The following is a 15,856-nucleotide window of genomic DNA, read 5'->3' as shown; positions in this document are numbered from 1 at the left end:
TACCAATTATTCCCCCATGACAGATGTCTTGCTTCTTCAGACAAGCTTCTCAATGTGCTCTTGAGCAAACCTTTGCTTCAGAAGTATTTGCACAGCACTTTATGTTACCAAAGCAAGAGGTATCCAGACATTGCTTTATGTTTTCAAGCCCAAATATGTCCTGTTTCACATGCTAATAGATATTGTAATACAGGGTGTTGAAAATACTACTAATTTCAGGCTTGTGGTCAGCATGTTTTGGTGAATAATTAACTAATTGTCACTCAACCTTTACTAATTAGCAATCCTTTGTTTAGTACACAGGAGTTATTCCTGAATATCACTATATGTTGTCTTACTCATGCTCATTGTGAAACCTGTCTTTGGTAATTGAAGCCTCTCATACTGATTTACATTCCCAGATATACTATGCAGTATGCTGAAAATTACTAATAGTCAGAATTGCTGTCAGCATGATTTGCTCACTCTACTCTATGTTGCTTTATGCCAACTGGAAACCAGTGTGTTTGATAGGTGGAGCCATTGATGTTTCATCAGCCTAATAATTTTGCACATAATGTTAAAGAGACCAATATTTAGATTCTTGGAATAATTAAAGCTGCTGTTAGCATAACTTGTTATTACTTATATTGGTTTATGGTTTTTTGGGGTACTAACTTGTAACATGTGTTGCCTTGCACAAATTTTCAGAACCTGCGAATATGCTTGGTGAAGCTTCTCTTATTGACTCACAGTTCCTGAAATATGTTCAAGAAAAGAATCTAGCAGTGATCTCCCCCAGATTTGAGGAGGATCATGAAAATCCTCCTTCTCTAGATTGTACATGGAAGTGAGAAACCTATCCTTTCCTAATTAACTTGATATAGTATTCATTTGATAAAGTGAAAAGCATGCAGAACACCAGCAATATGGTCCGCTGTATGACCATTTTCATGGTTTTATTGACTTTCTTAGAGAAATACAGCAACAAGAAGCCCTGTCCCAACTAAATGGGGTTGCTACATGAATCCTTGCCTCCCAATAACTCTATTTGGGGCCATACTAGATATAAGGCCTTAGCTATGCATAACCTTTCTCACCACTTCTCTTAAAGTTATTTTAGTTCTACTCCTAGTTGTTCTAATTCCTTCAATCTGGATTTCACTTCTCTATATGGGCATCTAAGGACCTCCATTGAACATGGTTGTGCCACCTCAATTGGCTTTCTCTTAGCTTATCATTGACTTTCGTAGACAAATATGCAGTCAAAACGAAGTTTGATTCTGACTCAGGGGTTTGAGGTACACTATTACTTTGAAGTTGCACATTTGATTGATTCTGACTCAGGGGATTTGATTGTGGGATGAAAAAGAGGAAGTAGAACATAACCCATAGAGTATGGAGTTTCTTATTCTTTTGAAATTAAATATTACAAAATTCCTGAAAAAATTAATTTAGTGAATTTGCGTTGTGATTCCTGAAGCTTGGGCTCCTAGGAAGGCCATCCTTGTTGAGGTTATACTTTATACAACAACTTAAATCTTTTCCCTGAAAATCCTCTATTTCTGGGGTACCTTAGTATGAGTCTCAAAAGACTGATTACCCCACAGCAAGTCAGTGATTGTTACAGTTCAGCATATACTGTCCCTTTTCTATTTTGCTTCAATTTTTACGTTTGTGATGGTACCATTCTTCCTTAGAAATTAAGATATAAGTTGCATTTTATTAATGCATCTTTATTTTGAAAAGATTGCTCATTTGAGCTGGCCTTAGAAATAACAGATACAAAAACGACAAGCCTTTTCCCAACTAACTAGAGTTGGTTACATGGGTCCTTGCCTTCCAGTCGGCTCTGCTTGAGGCCATACTAGGTACAAGTCCTAAGCTAGGCATATGCTTTCTTCACCACTTCTCTTAAAGTTATCTTAGGTCTGCCCCTAGTTCCTCTAATTCCTTCAATCTGGATAATAGCTTAATAATATTTGTTATATGGCTTTTATATGTCAAAATTTTTTAAACATCTTTGTCACTTACATTTTTGCAGCTACATTAGTCTTATTCTGGGTTGCACTGTATGCCATAAAGTCTCATCTTTCCCGCTCCTTAGGTCCAACTGTTTTGATATCGGTGCTGTCCTCCCCAGTCATTATTTTCTGTCATCAATGTTTATTGTTCTCTTTTGTGACAAGTTCTAAACAGAAAATTTTGCTTGTAAATGTACTATTACCAAGTAAACACACAGAAAACCTGCAATTTTGTATCATTAATATACAGATTCAAAGAGGGTATGAATGGACACCTCAGGATTAGAAGGAGAAATAGTTTTGGTATGAACATGTGCAATGGATGCCTCTGAATATTCCAGTTCAGATGGTTGATTTGATCAAAGTTGAGCTAAAAGAGTCAAGGGTAACTCTAAAATGACACTAGGAGACGTGGTGAGGAAAGACACTTATTGCCTAGACTAGTAACAGGTATGACTTTGAATAGATCTGATTGGATAAAAAGGATCCTTGTACCTGCCCCATTTAAATGGGGTAAGGCTGAATTGACCTATAAAAAAAAGGTGGAGTTGAATTGAGGTGACTATAGTGGAAAATAGGGTTCAATGCATCGAATGGAGGGTTTTCGAGCGAAATGAAAGAGGAGGAATGCTGTGTAGATTGAAGAATCTTATCAGGCTAAGCTGACTCGCTTGGGAAAATTTGATTGCAATTATTGAATCTTCTCATACTCTTTTACAGATGGAAAAAGGATTTATCTAGTTGACCAATATATTTGGTGGATCAAACAACCTTTCTTTTCTCTTTTTCTGTTCTCAACAAACTGATATATCAATGAACTTCCTTTTTCTTTTTTCTTTTTTTTTTTTTTTTTTTTTTTTTTTTGGGGGGGGGAAGGAGGGGGATAAGATCACTACTAGCTCATATATAGACTGATGAAATTTTCATGGAAACCAGAGGTGCTTCTTTGGCATTTTTGGCTAGGGAAACCAATAAACAAGGCCTGGAGGAATATTTATGTATGAAACATACAGAAGAAGTGAGCAAAACTGTTACCTGCTGTTTTCAGATCAGCATCAAAGCAACTCCAAAGCAGGAATGAACATTTACATTACGAGGCAATCATCTGCCCGACATGGCATTGCTCGAAAACTTACTGTTACTTGCTGTGGGGTTGTTGAACCAACCTAAATCAGTATGTGATATCCTTCACTTGAGTAGCTGGCAAACAATTTCTGTTTTATGATGACATCTGCTGTCGCTCACAAATTATATATATTCATATTGTGGCTCTGTTGTGGACCATTTTGTTATAAGCTCTATAGTTGATGATTATTCTTCTTTCCATCCCTTATGTGCTGGAACATAATGTTTTATGATCACTACGGATTTTCGGATTTTGTTGTTCATCGTTCTCATGGGGCTTTTTCTGGAGATCCAGACAATTCTTTGTCATGCCTGAGTAGAACTGCTTGAACCATAATTATTCTTTCTTTTTGCAGAGGGAGTTTCGAGGTTGTCAATATGACTTCCTGTAGCCATTTTTATGATGGATTTCAGGCTCACCCTCCTACAAAAGTTTCTCTTAAAGCTTATATGTTTTCGAAGAAAATGTCTGGAATTCTGCAGTTTAAGTTGCAAAAGCATTCTGACATATGGGCTGAGGTCTTTGATTCATATTCACCATCCGGGAATGACATTGCCCTTTATTTTTTCCCTGGAGATTTCGAGAGGTTTGTTTTTTCCATCCATAGGATCTCAATCCAAAATTTGTTTGATAACAATTATTAAGTCATCATAATAACCTATGCAGGTCAACAAAAATGTATGATGCCCTTTATGAATATTTAGAAGTGCATGATTTTGCAATGAAGAGTTGCTTGGATGGAGTAGAGTTATTGATATTTACATCTAAACAACTGCCTCTGGATTCGAGTGAGTCTTTCAACTTTTATGTTAAGATATCTTCTTTCTGTTATTATGAATTAAACTTAAGAAGAAGCATACATTTTCTGTCTCCTTCTAATCAATGTTGTAAAGCAAAGAAAAAAGTGGAAAATCTAAGGTTGATCTAAAATTGATGGTCTGGAACTGGATAAAATTCTTGATGTGAAATACAAATAAGTTGTTAATGCTTATTAGTTTCTTATCATTGTCCCTTAGACCAACAAATCAGCTACTCTGTCTTGCCCCCAATTAATCAGCGAATGAAGAGAAGAGGAATGAAGAAATTAGATGAAGAAGTGAGAAATGGGAATGGAACATGAAAATAAAAAGACAATAGCCCGAGAAATCAGGAAAATCTCGGCTACATGGCGTCAATAATGTAGATCCTTGCGCTCCAATAGGCTATATCTGAGGTCACACTTGGCCCAAGACCCTGACTATGCTTGTCATTCTTCACAGTCTCACCTATGGTCATTTTAGGCCTGCACTAGCACTCTTAGCTCCATCAATTGGGACTAGATAGCTCTTCTTTAATGAGGCATGCTCAGGCCTATGCTGCACATGGCTAAACCACCTCAACAACATTCTTAGAGTTTCTCATTGATTTGATGACTCCTACATCAGCTTAGTTTAGTCCTTACTTTATCCTCGCTAATTTGTCCACACATCCATGTTAACATCCTCATCTCTGCAAGATACAGCTTTTCCATATGCCACTTTGAAACTGCCCAACATTTTGCCCCATATATCATTGACCCTAATAACAGGATTGATGTGAACCAGGGATCTAGGGTTTCAAGGTTGGATGCAGGCCCTGAATCTAAGGTTCACACTCAGGATCTTACTCAATTGAACCAGCAATTAACTAGGGTTTAACCACCTTGTAATTAGGTCCTCAAAGGTTTACAGCAGCTGCTTAGGGCTTAGTACACCCTGCAGTTGAAGGGTTAGGGCTGATTTGAAGGTTCTAGGATTTAGAATGACCTAGCAAGGGTTTGGGTAGGGCTAGGACTTAGGGTTTGATAGGGTTCAATTCAAAACCTTGTTATAATTTTAATTTCAGAATTGAACATTAAGTTAGGGTTTTTTTAAATTAGGGTTTGATGGAAATTAGGGTTTCTAGGGGAATGGTTAGGTCTAGGGTTATGGTTGAAGGTCAGCGAAGGTGTAGGGAGGATGATCCTAATAGGGTTTAAGGCTTGGATGAGTGGTTTGAGAATTATAGTTGAAGGTAAGATTAGTATTCTAGCGTTTGAAGGAAGAAATGAAATTTAGGTTCTACTAGGGTAAATTGGGGATCGAAGGTAGGGTACGGGGAGGAGAGTCTAATTCCTAATGGGGTGGGTATAGGCCTAGAGATTAGGGGGACCTAAGGGTTGGGGTTTAGGTGAAATTCTGGAAATTCCAGAACTGCTGCAAGGAAGAAAGAAGAAGAAAAAGAGAAGAGGGAGACTTGGGAAGTGAGGTCTCGGGCTGGGTAAGGGAGGGTACTGGGGAATAGGGATGAGGGAGGGAAAGGGGATGCTGCCACAGGGTTGGGGAGAGGGGGAGAGTGAAGTGCGATTGGGGGGGGGGGGGGGCTGTAGTTGCACAGGTTTTAGGGTTTAGGGATGGGGAAGGCCGTAGATGGGAGGAAAAGGAGGAAGGGGCAGGGCTGGGGGTGTTTTATACTTGACTGCAAGGGGATTCAAGGGCTTCAAAATTCTGCAGAAATCTCACTCAATTGCAGCTGCCAACTCCCTCCTAGGGTCCACAACTCCTAAGCCTTGCTCCTTCAAATCTCAAATTTTATTCATTAACCATAATCTGTCATTTACAAGCTAGGGAGGCTTTATTTATAGCCTTAGATGAATGAACTCACCTTAGGACTCAGAAGCTGATCCTAACTATTTATAGCCTCTGGCCATCCGTTCCCACAAATCAATCCGTGCCCCGGGCCCTGATGGATTTAGTATGGGATTCTTCTCTTGTGCCTGGGATCTCATTGAGGTCGACCTTATTAGAGCTGTCCGCAGTTTCTTTCTCAATCCCTCTCAGCTCTCTTCCATCAACCAAACTTTCCTCTGTCTTATCCCCAAAAAAGTTGGAGCCTCTTCTGTTTCTGATTTTCGCCCCATCTCCCTTTGTAATCTTCTCTACAAATTCATATCCAAAATCCTAGCGAATAGGCTCAAGAAGATCATGCCAACCCTGGTTAGTCCCAACCAATCAGCTTTTATCTCAGGTCGTAGTATCGCGGATAATATTCTCCTTTGTGCCGAGGTTGTTAGGGGGTTCGAAAGATCCTCTCATTCCCCTGCGGCCCTCCTCAAAGTTGACCTCCACAAAGCTTTTGATTCTATCCGCTGGGACTTTATCAGTGATGTTCTTTCCGCTATGGGTTTCCCTCCTTCCTTCATCCATTGGATTGAGGTCTACATCTCTACTCCAAGATTCTCTGTTCTAACCAATGGCTCGCCGGCCGGATTCTTTCCCTCTCGGGTTGGAATTCGGCAAGGTTGTCCCCTTTTTCCCTTCCTATTTTCTTTGGCTCTATAGGTGCTCTCCCGTATTCTCCAAGCCAAGACTGATCAACTTCTTATTTCTCCCATCCCAAAGTGTAAAGCTATCAATCTCACCCATCTTGCTTTTGCTGATAATCTCATGATCTTCGCTAAAGCTGACCATTCTTCCATATCTTCCATCATCTCCGCTCTCTCCTTCTTTGAATCTATCTCCGGCCTTAAGGTCAACCTCGATAAATCATCCCTCTTCCTTTCAGGTGTGTCTGAGCCTTTGCGTTCAAATCTCCTTAATCTTTCGGGGTTTAAGGCTGGCTCCTTCCCTGTGATTTACCTTGGTCTCCCTCTTATCCCGGGTAGGCTCTCCCGCCATCATTGCTTGCCCATGTTGGATCATATCCGTAAATGCCTCCAACTCTGGAAAAGCCGACTACTCTCGTTTGCCGGTAGGGTTGAACTCATTCGATCTCGTGCTCCAATCTTCCTACCTCTATTGGTGTGGCATTTTCCCGATCCCCAAAGCCATCACGTCCGCAATGGAATCTCTCTTCCGTGCTTTCCTATGGAAAGGCCGGGAATCTGTGCGTTTCCTTCGCCCCATCAGCTGGGCCAACATTTGTAGACCCAAATCCAAGGGGGTCTTGGAATCCGCGAATCCAAGAAGTCAATTCTGCTGCGTTGCTCAAACTCATTTGGAAAATTGTCACTAACCATGACTTTATCTGGGTTAAATGGGTTCAATCTTATCTTCTCAAATCTGACTCTTTCTGGACTGCCCCTATTCCTCCTAATCCTTCCTGGTCATGGAGGAAATTGCTTCTCCTCAGACCTCATGCTCTCCCTGCCATCACCATCCAGATCTCCTCTAGTTCCTCTACTTCTTTCTGGCTAGATCCTTGGCATCCGATGGGTATTCTTCTCAATCTCTTTTCTCCCCGCACGGTCTATGAGACTCGCATTCCCAAAAATACTCGCCTTTCACATTTTATCTCTAGTGGTTCTTGGGTCCTTCCCCTCACCATTGTCTCACGCAAGTTTGGAACTCTCTCCCCCCTATCCTTTCCCTTCCCCACGATAGAGTTATTTGGATCCCCTCTTCTTCCAAAATATTCACCACTCGACCGCTTGGAATTTGTTTCGTTCCCCCCTCCCCTCCCCCCCTATGGCCCCCATTGGTTTGGTTCAAAGATCATATTCCTCGCCACTCTCTTACCCTTTGGAGAGCCCTAAACACTGCCTTACCAACCCAGTCATTCCTTGCTTCCCGCCACATCCTTGTGAACCTAAATTTGTTTTTTTCTTGCCCTTTCTCCAGTGCTCTTTGGAGAAAAGCCCTTAACTTCATTTGGCCCCGCTGTCGTCGATCATTTGGGTTTATTAGGAACTGGTCTTGGGTTTTGAGTAACTTCTCAGGTACCTCCATTTGTGACCGAATAGGCAGGCTTGTTTTTGGGGCTTCACCACCATCATCGGTGGGAGCGAAACCTCGGCGCCTCTATCCGGACTTCTAAATCCCGATCCATCCTCTAAAATTTCTGCTTTTCCCTCCCCCCGGTTGTTGACTCCCCAAGGAACATACTCATTGTTGTTGCCTGGGGCCTCAACTCCCAAATCCATTCTCCCCTTTGATCCTTTGCCCGTGGATCTTTCTTTGTATTTGTCTCGTCTTTTAATTGATTAATTATTCATCCAAAAAAAAAAAACTAGGACTGTCATTCTAACAAGGATTCTATTATAACTCAACCTAGAATGATCCAAATTACAAAATAAGAGTAGTTCTAATCTCCTAGTAAGAAGTGGAGTGTCACTAAGGGAATCCCTCTCCAATTGAGACTCCTACCTTAACTAGGACTCTTCAACTTGACAGAATCCAAACTCAAAAATAAAAATACTTTTGGGATCCTATTAACATTTTGGACCCGAACTAAGTAATGTTCTTCTAAAGGAACAAGAGAGCTTCGGATGGAAGGAGAGGAGAGGAGAGGAGAGGAGGAAGAAGAAGAAGATGAACCAAGACACAGCCGCTGCCGCATGTTTTACAAACCCTCCCTGTAAATGCAATAAGTCAGTGCGGAGATCGATTCTTGAAGATGTTCAGAGAACCTTCAATGCCCACTGACCTTGCGCGCTCATTTGGTGAGTGTTATTGTCTGCTCTAGCACAACCCTTGCCAACATCCTTTGTTGCCCTCCCACTTTCAGTGGTATCATCACCACCAATGCTGGCCTCATCCACATTGATTTGACCGAGTGCCGGAGTAGGGGAATCACCATTGCCAATTCTGGAGATTGTTTCTCTGAAGATGTTGTTGATTATGCTATTGGGTTGTCGCTCGATGCCCTCTGACAAATCTCTGCTACTGATTGCCATGTTCCCTAAGGGCTTTGGCCCATCAAGGGGATTTATCCTCTTTGCTCCAGGCTTTGTTATAGATTTAAGAGTAGTTCATTGTCGATCCCGGCAATGATGCCTTTGGTGTTGCTACTCATCAACGTTGTGATTGATGCCGCAACTATAGATGCTAATATGGGTGCTCCTGTTGACGAATCTGCTGCTCGCCTTTACGGTGGCGATGTTCCCGCATCCCCAGTAAAAGCCCCCATTGAAGCCTCCTCTACCTTAAGGACGCGCCCTGCAACTACATCAGCCAATGCCGCCACCACATATGCTTGTCCAACCCCTACGGTCTACTTGCATTGTGAACGGAGACCTGCCACTATTCAGGCAAGAACTCCGGTATATCGTTGGTTGGACTGAAACCGATTGGACACAAGCTCTGCACCCCTGGCTGCAAATTAGGATGCAATCCAAACAGGGAATCATGCTACAACTCAGGCCGTGATTCCCGTTGTTACTGCTGCTAATTTAGATCTTGACACCCCTGACGCCTCCCCTCTCCCAGTGCCCTCTCTCCCGCTGGTCCCCTCTTCTCCTTCGTTCTTTGCTGTGAGTTGCGATCAAACCCAACCTCTCTCTTTTTCCTCCTCCCATTCTCATCTCTCTACTTCTTCCCCAAAGGGGCCCCCTCTCCCAAATCACCTCTTCCTCCTACCTAGGCCATGTTCCCAGCCCATTATCTCTACTTAACCTAAAATTCTGTCCCCCCCCCCCCACAACCCATGTCTCCCCCTATTGGGCTTGGCTCCAACTAACCCAAGTCCTTGCCCCCCCCCCCCTTCGCTTTCCTTCTAGCCTAGCCTCCTTAACCCAATCCCACTTCCCCCTCACTCAGCCATCCATCCGGGTCCACAACTCCACCGGATACCCCCCAATTGCTCTCGCCCGCCCTTCTCATCAGCCCACTCCAAAATCCCCTCTCCTTCTCTCTCCGGTCCCTCTTCTCCCCTCCCTTTGCCTCCCTCTTGGCCTCCCTCTCTCTCTCTCCTCTCTCTCTCTCTCTCTCTCTCTCTCTCTCTCTCTCTCTCTCTCTCTCTCTCTCTCTCTCTCTCTCTCTCCCCCAAGCTCCTCCCCCCAAACCTCTATGCCACCGCCTTCTTCCTCCTTCGCTGGTCCCATGTCCCGACAATCCTGTGTCGGTCTTTGATCGTGAGAGTTGTAGAAGGAGCAATCACATCTATAGAGGGCAGCACTAAATCGGCAACGATTTTATTGTTGTTTTTCGTTGCCATGAAATAAGAAGAAAAATAAAAGTCTAAAAAATATCTTCTAGTATTGTTAGTTTGCTATCTATCTTGCTCATAGGTGGTTGCTAGGCTTTTTGCCCTTCGGTTGCTTGTAATTGGAGTCTTGTGGCTCCCGTTGCTCGGGCTTTCCCCTTTGTGCTCCTTTATTTTGTTCTGTTTGGGAATGAATTTATTTATTCATCCCTCCCCCACCCCAAAAAAAAGAAAAAGGAAAAAAAACCTCCAGCAAAATAAATCCTTTTCTAATTAGGACTCCTATCTAGACCAGGACTCCTTCATAACTTAACAAACAAGGACTCATAACAAAATAAAAGTATATATGGACTCCCAAAATTATTCTAGATTCACTAGGACTCCAATTACAGAAGGCAAAATGACCTCTTTGCCCCTAGCTCAGCCTTCCTAGAGGGGCCCCAGGAAAAGGGCTTCTCTTGGGGGGAGGGGTCCATCTGGTTACATCAAGGATAACCAGGGATATGGTGTAAAGCTCTTAAATAGAAAACAATTCTGTCTTCAACACGGGCTTTTGTTGACCTAAGATTCCTGAACTTCATAAACTTCTAGTTCTGTACATGTTGAGTAGCAACCTTACTAAGGTGGAGCTAAGCTAGAACCATTACAGTTAAAATCAGAAATTAGATGACTTTTTCCACCAAATCAGTGATCCAACCTTAAGGGGGTAGCTGAGTTGGCATTGGCAAACTCAAATATGAACTTGCACATTTACCATTCGAATAAAAAGTCACACGACTGTCTAAACCAAATTAGATTTCGAACCACCTAAAACCAAGTTGAGATTCAACTCCAGGGGAGTGGCCAAGTTAGCATGGGTCCTGGTCTAAATCAACAAGCTATCCGTGTTCAACTCTTACCTGTTTAGGGTCACTCACTTTGGATTTAATTGGCTTTCCACTTGAATCCTTGGATGACCTGGTCCTCGGACTGCAGACCTTGCACGGTCACAGGGAAACGTCAGGCAGAAGACCTGATTACATGATGTAACCCAGGGTCTTGTTAGATCTTCCAAGATCTTCTTAATAAGAACCAGCACAAATTGGGTCTGAATGGTAGTAGAATTTAGGGTTTCAGAACCTAGGAGTCTTCTACTAAATGCAGGAAAAAATGTTTATGGTTTCCTCTTTTCTGTCGAATGGAGAACTGAGTGGGGTGGGGAGGCTCTAGAGGGACTTGTAGGGACTGGACAGGTTGGGAAAAGGAGTGGTAGGGTCAGAGGAAGGAGGGGAGAGTGCCTAAAGATATGAAACAGCAAGGGGAAGGGTTCTAGGGCCTGTGGGGTTGTGGGGGTGCTGCTGGATTTATGCGGCAGCAGGGACAGGGGATTGGGGAAGGTTGTGCAGTAGAGGGAAGGGGTGGGGGAAGGTCTGTACCTACTTGGGGCCGCTGGGAAGGGGTGAAGGCTGCTGTAAACCTGACTGCTGTGACTAGATGCTTGAATACTTGAAGAAGATGAAGATGTTACTGGAATTTCTGAAGTTTGAGAATTAGTCTCCAGCCCAGGCTGCGAGGGTCCCTGTCCCCCCATGGCCCAAGCCATTGTTTAACTCAAAAATATTCAACCTGCTTTATTCAGATAAGATCCATTTGGATAAGGAACCCTATCACAACCAACTAACAAACCTTATCACCACCAAACAACTAACTCCAACTTAAGCTGAAACTCTTAAATAACCTTCAGACTAGGACTCCAAATAACAAAACAAAAACAAAATTTAACTCCAAAAAGTTAGCTGGACTCGGTCCAGGGGTCGATACTGACCAATTTGCCCCTGATCTGATTCGGGCCCCCTGGTTTGACGTCAATGTTCAAATGGTCTTGGGCCCTCTTTTGGCTCTTTTGGCTCTTTTGGGAATGACTGGGGCTGGTTACATGAATACACTTACTAGCCAAAAAAATAGAAGAAGAAATAGGACTCAGACACAGCTAACCCTAAAATTGCAAATTCCATCATCCATATCGTACTTATCTAAACAAAACGGAACTGAATCTTTCTAAGGAATCAGGAGTAAAACAAACTGAATGCAGCAACTGCATTATCAGCAACCTTATGCAAATGGAAATTTATGATGCAGAAGACACACATAATAGACATTGAACCAAAAGAATTATTAGCTCTAATCATTCCTTCTTTTTTTTCGCTGGTAAGGTAGCTCTAATTGTACTATCAAGCAAAAAGAGCAGTCTTGAGCAACCACAATGCCCCATCAGAACCAAGTTTTTGGGTATCACAATCACCTTTGTAGGCATGCATGCATACATTTGTCTCTTTTGTCTGTGCACAGATTAGAGAATCACACTGTTCATGGGCTTCTTATATAGTAAGTGAGGATATGTAATTAGAAATTTTGAAAAAGTGAATTCAGACATAAAATTTGTGGACCAAGGTAGAATGGAAATTTAGGAAATTATTCAAGCAGCCAGATGGAATTAACTGTTGGGGCAAGAAACCCAAGCAAATTAGGACAAAGATGTTTTTCAGTTGAATTGTGCCCATCTAGCGGAGTAAGATATTCTGCACAGTTAAGATGATTCTTAAACTTAATGTTTGCATTAATGATGATTCTGTGCATAAGAGAGAGTGTGTGTGTTGAGGATTTATGTATATTGCAAGTTTTTAACTACTGGTAAAAGCAATTATTTTTCTCCATTACATTAAAATCAATCCATGGCCCTTGCTTGACAGAAGTGACATTGATTTAGATGACTTTACTAACTACTTCCTTAAGTTAGAATCTATGACGTGGCTTGATGTAGTTAAATATTGTAACAGGAATAAATATGGAATCATACCTGTGGGGAGTTTTCCACCATGTAGACAGTGGTCCAAGCCCCACAGATGTGCTATTATCTTCCTCTCTGTTGGCGCCAGGAGAGCTACAGATGATCGATGTTCAATCTCTGAAAAATAATAATCCTGAGGTTGTCAACATGGAGATTGACATGATCGGTGGCAGGGATGTTGGGAGAATAGACATCGTCAAGAACGTGCTACCACTTCTAGCCAGTGGACATCATGAGTTTCCCGATGCTCCTCCTGGATTTGCAGCTCAGGAACCAACAAAAAGACTTGGATCCAAGAAACTTGAAGTGAAGAAAGAAAAGGAGGAGACTTGGGGGACTTGGGGGCGTGGCCAGAAGAACATGGATGGAGTAAAAGCCGGAACCTCATCCCAAAAGCCTTGTGCTTGGGATTGCACAGATATGGAATCGCGAGGAAAGGGAGTGAAAATTCGTAGCTTGGACGAGATAGATAAAGCAGCAAACACAACTCCGTTCATCTCCCAGGAACTGATAAGGAACAGCGAAGGTAGTTCGAGATCCAGGAACCAATTTCAACCCATCTCCATGGAGGTGAAGAAAGAAAAAGAAGAGGATCGTGGCCGTGAACTGGTCAGATTTGAATGGCTTCGCGGCGATAAGTCGGTGAAGAAAAAAGACCACACCAGCAGATCCGGTCGGAGCTAGAGTAAGGGTGAAACTTGAAGGAGAATTATCGCAAATTAAACAGCAAAAGTATAGAAAGTTAGAAGTAGTTTTGTTTTCCGATCCCGTTGGTCAATACCTCTGGATCTGCGAAGAAGAAATAGTAGGGTCGAGAACTGTTGGATAGAAATATAAATACATGGAACATGCAGTGCTTTATATAGGGCGAGAAAGATAAATGATTCTGTTGGATTATGTGTTAATGTGGAATTACATGTGTTTGACTTTGTAAAAGGTTTGCCGTTAGATTAGGAGCTGTCACATTACGCTTTTGGTTATCTACGGTTTCAGGTGAACCAGATCTGGCCGTTGTACATCGTTTGTTGTTTGTACTGTTTGGTGGCAAAACAAGACTGCTATGAAAAGGTAGAGCTAAACAATTATTAGTTATTGGAGGGGAAAAGGGGAACAGACTATAGAGGAGTAACGAGACATACTTTTGATGAGCATTGCAGGAATCGAACCCTGGTCAGTACCGTGGGAGGGTATTATGATATCACTACGCCAGATGTGCTTTGATGACGAGTCGGGATCTGCACCCTGTCAGGTGAGCGCTCTGTGCTATCCGATGGGTTTTCCACCACAAAAACATGTGGGACCCACAGCGATTGGTATTTTTTACGTTTTACGATTCTTAGCTGTGGGCCCCACATGTTTTTGTGATGGAAAACCCGTCGGGGAGCACAGAGCACTACCCTGACGGGATGCAGATTCGAACTCATTGTGCTCGGTTTATGTGTCATTGAGTCTTTTGTGGTACCATAAAGGTTTTTAATGGTAGTAATTCTTTCTTTCCATTTGTTAGTAGAAGTTTATGGTACTTGTATAGTTCTATTGTCCCTTTTTTTTTCCTTTGTTGGTAGAAGTTTTTTGGCCAAATTTAACTTTCTCTTTTTTTCTTTTTTTTTTTGTGAAGTTTATGGTACTTGTATGGTTCTCTCACGATATTCAAGTTACAAAAAAATATATGTAATACGACTCCAAAATCTATTTATCAAAAATATTAATCACACTATCATACCACATCAGGTGTTGGAGTAATTTGATGTCTTAGTTAGGGTTTTTGGGAATCAAGCTTGGATATGCACGTTTCACTTATAGTTTTGATTATTATTATTATTTTTTTTTAAACAAGGAAGACAAAATATATAAAAATAATAAAATTTTATATAACTCAACAATTAAACATAAAGCATTTATTTAATACGTGAGTATATCTATAGATGATGAAATTGTTTTTTTTTTTTTTTGCACTTGCGTAGGCCCATAATGGAGACACATGTCCTATAAATATAATACAATTTTACCAAACTCAACAATTAAACATAAATCATTTATTTAATATGTGAGTATTTAATATAGCTATAGATGATGAAATTGAATTTATTTTTTGGGCAACTGCGCAGGCCCATAATGAAGACACATGTTCTATAGGGGATAAACGGTCAAGATTCATTTCACACATGTTTATATTCAAAATGTCTTGAATACTACTATTATTCCCCCTAATGCTTTTCAAATTTACAAAAACAAAAACCGATTTCTCCCAATCAAACAAAACTCTAAAATCTCATTCGACTAGATAAGTTCCTCTATCCCCTCCATCGTTGACCTTGGCTTCATTGGAAATCACTTCAATGGGCTCCTCTGGCCATCCTTGCCGCTTTGTCCATTGCCGTATACCATTTGGTTTGCCAAAGAATTCCACCCCCCATGGCATCCCACAAATTCAATAAAACATTTGCTTTCATGATTTTTTTCCCCAATTAAGTGAAGTGGTGCATGTAAATTGTTATCATGGTGTGTTATGTTTTAAACCAAATTATTGTACCCGAATTGGAAGATGGACCTACATCGACACTTTTTTGTGGGCGACTTAAATGACCTTTTTGCGAAAATCTGTGGTGGAAGTAGAGGGCTTGGGCCAAACAGATAGATCTACCCACTTACCTTTATTAGAGTATGTATCATACTACTATTATAAAAGCATGTACTCCTCTTTTTCCGCAAATCTTTCACTTGACTATTGTATCATTTTTATTTATTTAAATGTATGTTTTTTGTATTAACTTTGTTGTCATTTTATTTTTTACTCATAAATTATTGGTACCTTTTTCTATATATTTTTTATTTAAAATGCGTAAAATTAAATTAAATCAAGAAAAAAATTATTTGAAAAGAGAATATTTTTTCAATCTCAAACGATCTTCCTTATAAATCACTAATAAAAACCTCCATGAAATAAGGAAGAGATTTTGTTCTAAAAATATAAAGTATATA

General features: G+C 41.3%; 1 protein-coding gene across 32 annotated transcripts in view; it reads left to right on the top strand.

Moving 5' to 3' along the window:
• LOC149020119 (PHD finger-containing protein 6-like) overlaps positions 1-13,606 on the top strand; it is a 46,464-nt gene extending 32,858 nt beyond the window's left edge. For all 32 annotated transcript variants that reach the window (XM_089148182.1, XM_089148173.1, XM_089148193.1 and 29 more), the window contains 4 exons: positions 691-829; positions 3,485-3,715; positions 3,796-3,917; positions 12,864-13,606. In XM_089148182.1, coding sequence (XP_089004308.1) covers positions 691-829; positions 3,485-3,715; positions 3,796-3,917; positions 12,864-13,558 — 1,187 coding nt within the window. In that variant the 3' untranslated portion in view covers positions 13,559-13,606. The remainder of the gene's footprint in view (positions 1-690; positions 830-3,484; positions 3,716-3,795; positions 3,918-12,863) is intronic.
• The last annotated feature ends 2,250 nt before the right edge of the window (positions 13,607-15,856 follow it).

The sequence above is a fragment of the Hakea prostrata genome, chromosome 3, assembly GCF_041222555.1.
Source record: "Hakea prostrata isolate BN-2017 chromosome 3, UWA_Hpros_2, whole genome shotgun sequence".
NCBI lineage: Eukaryota > Viridiplantae > Streptophyta > Magnoliopsida > Proteales > Proteaceae > Hakea > Hakea prostrata.
This window is presented reverse-complemented; position numbering and strand designations above follow the sequence as displayed.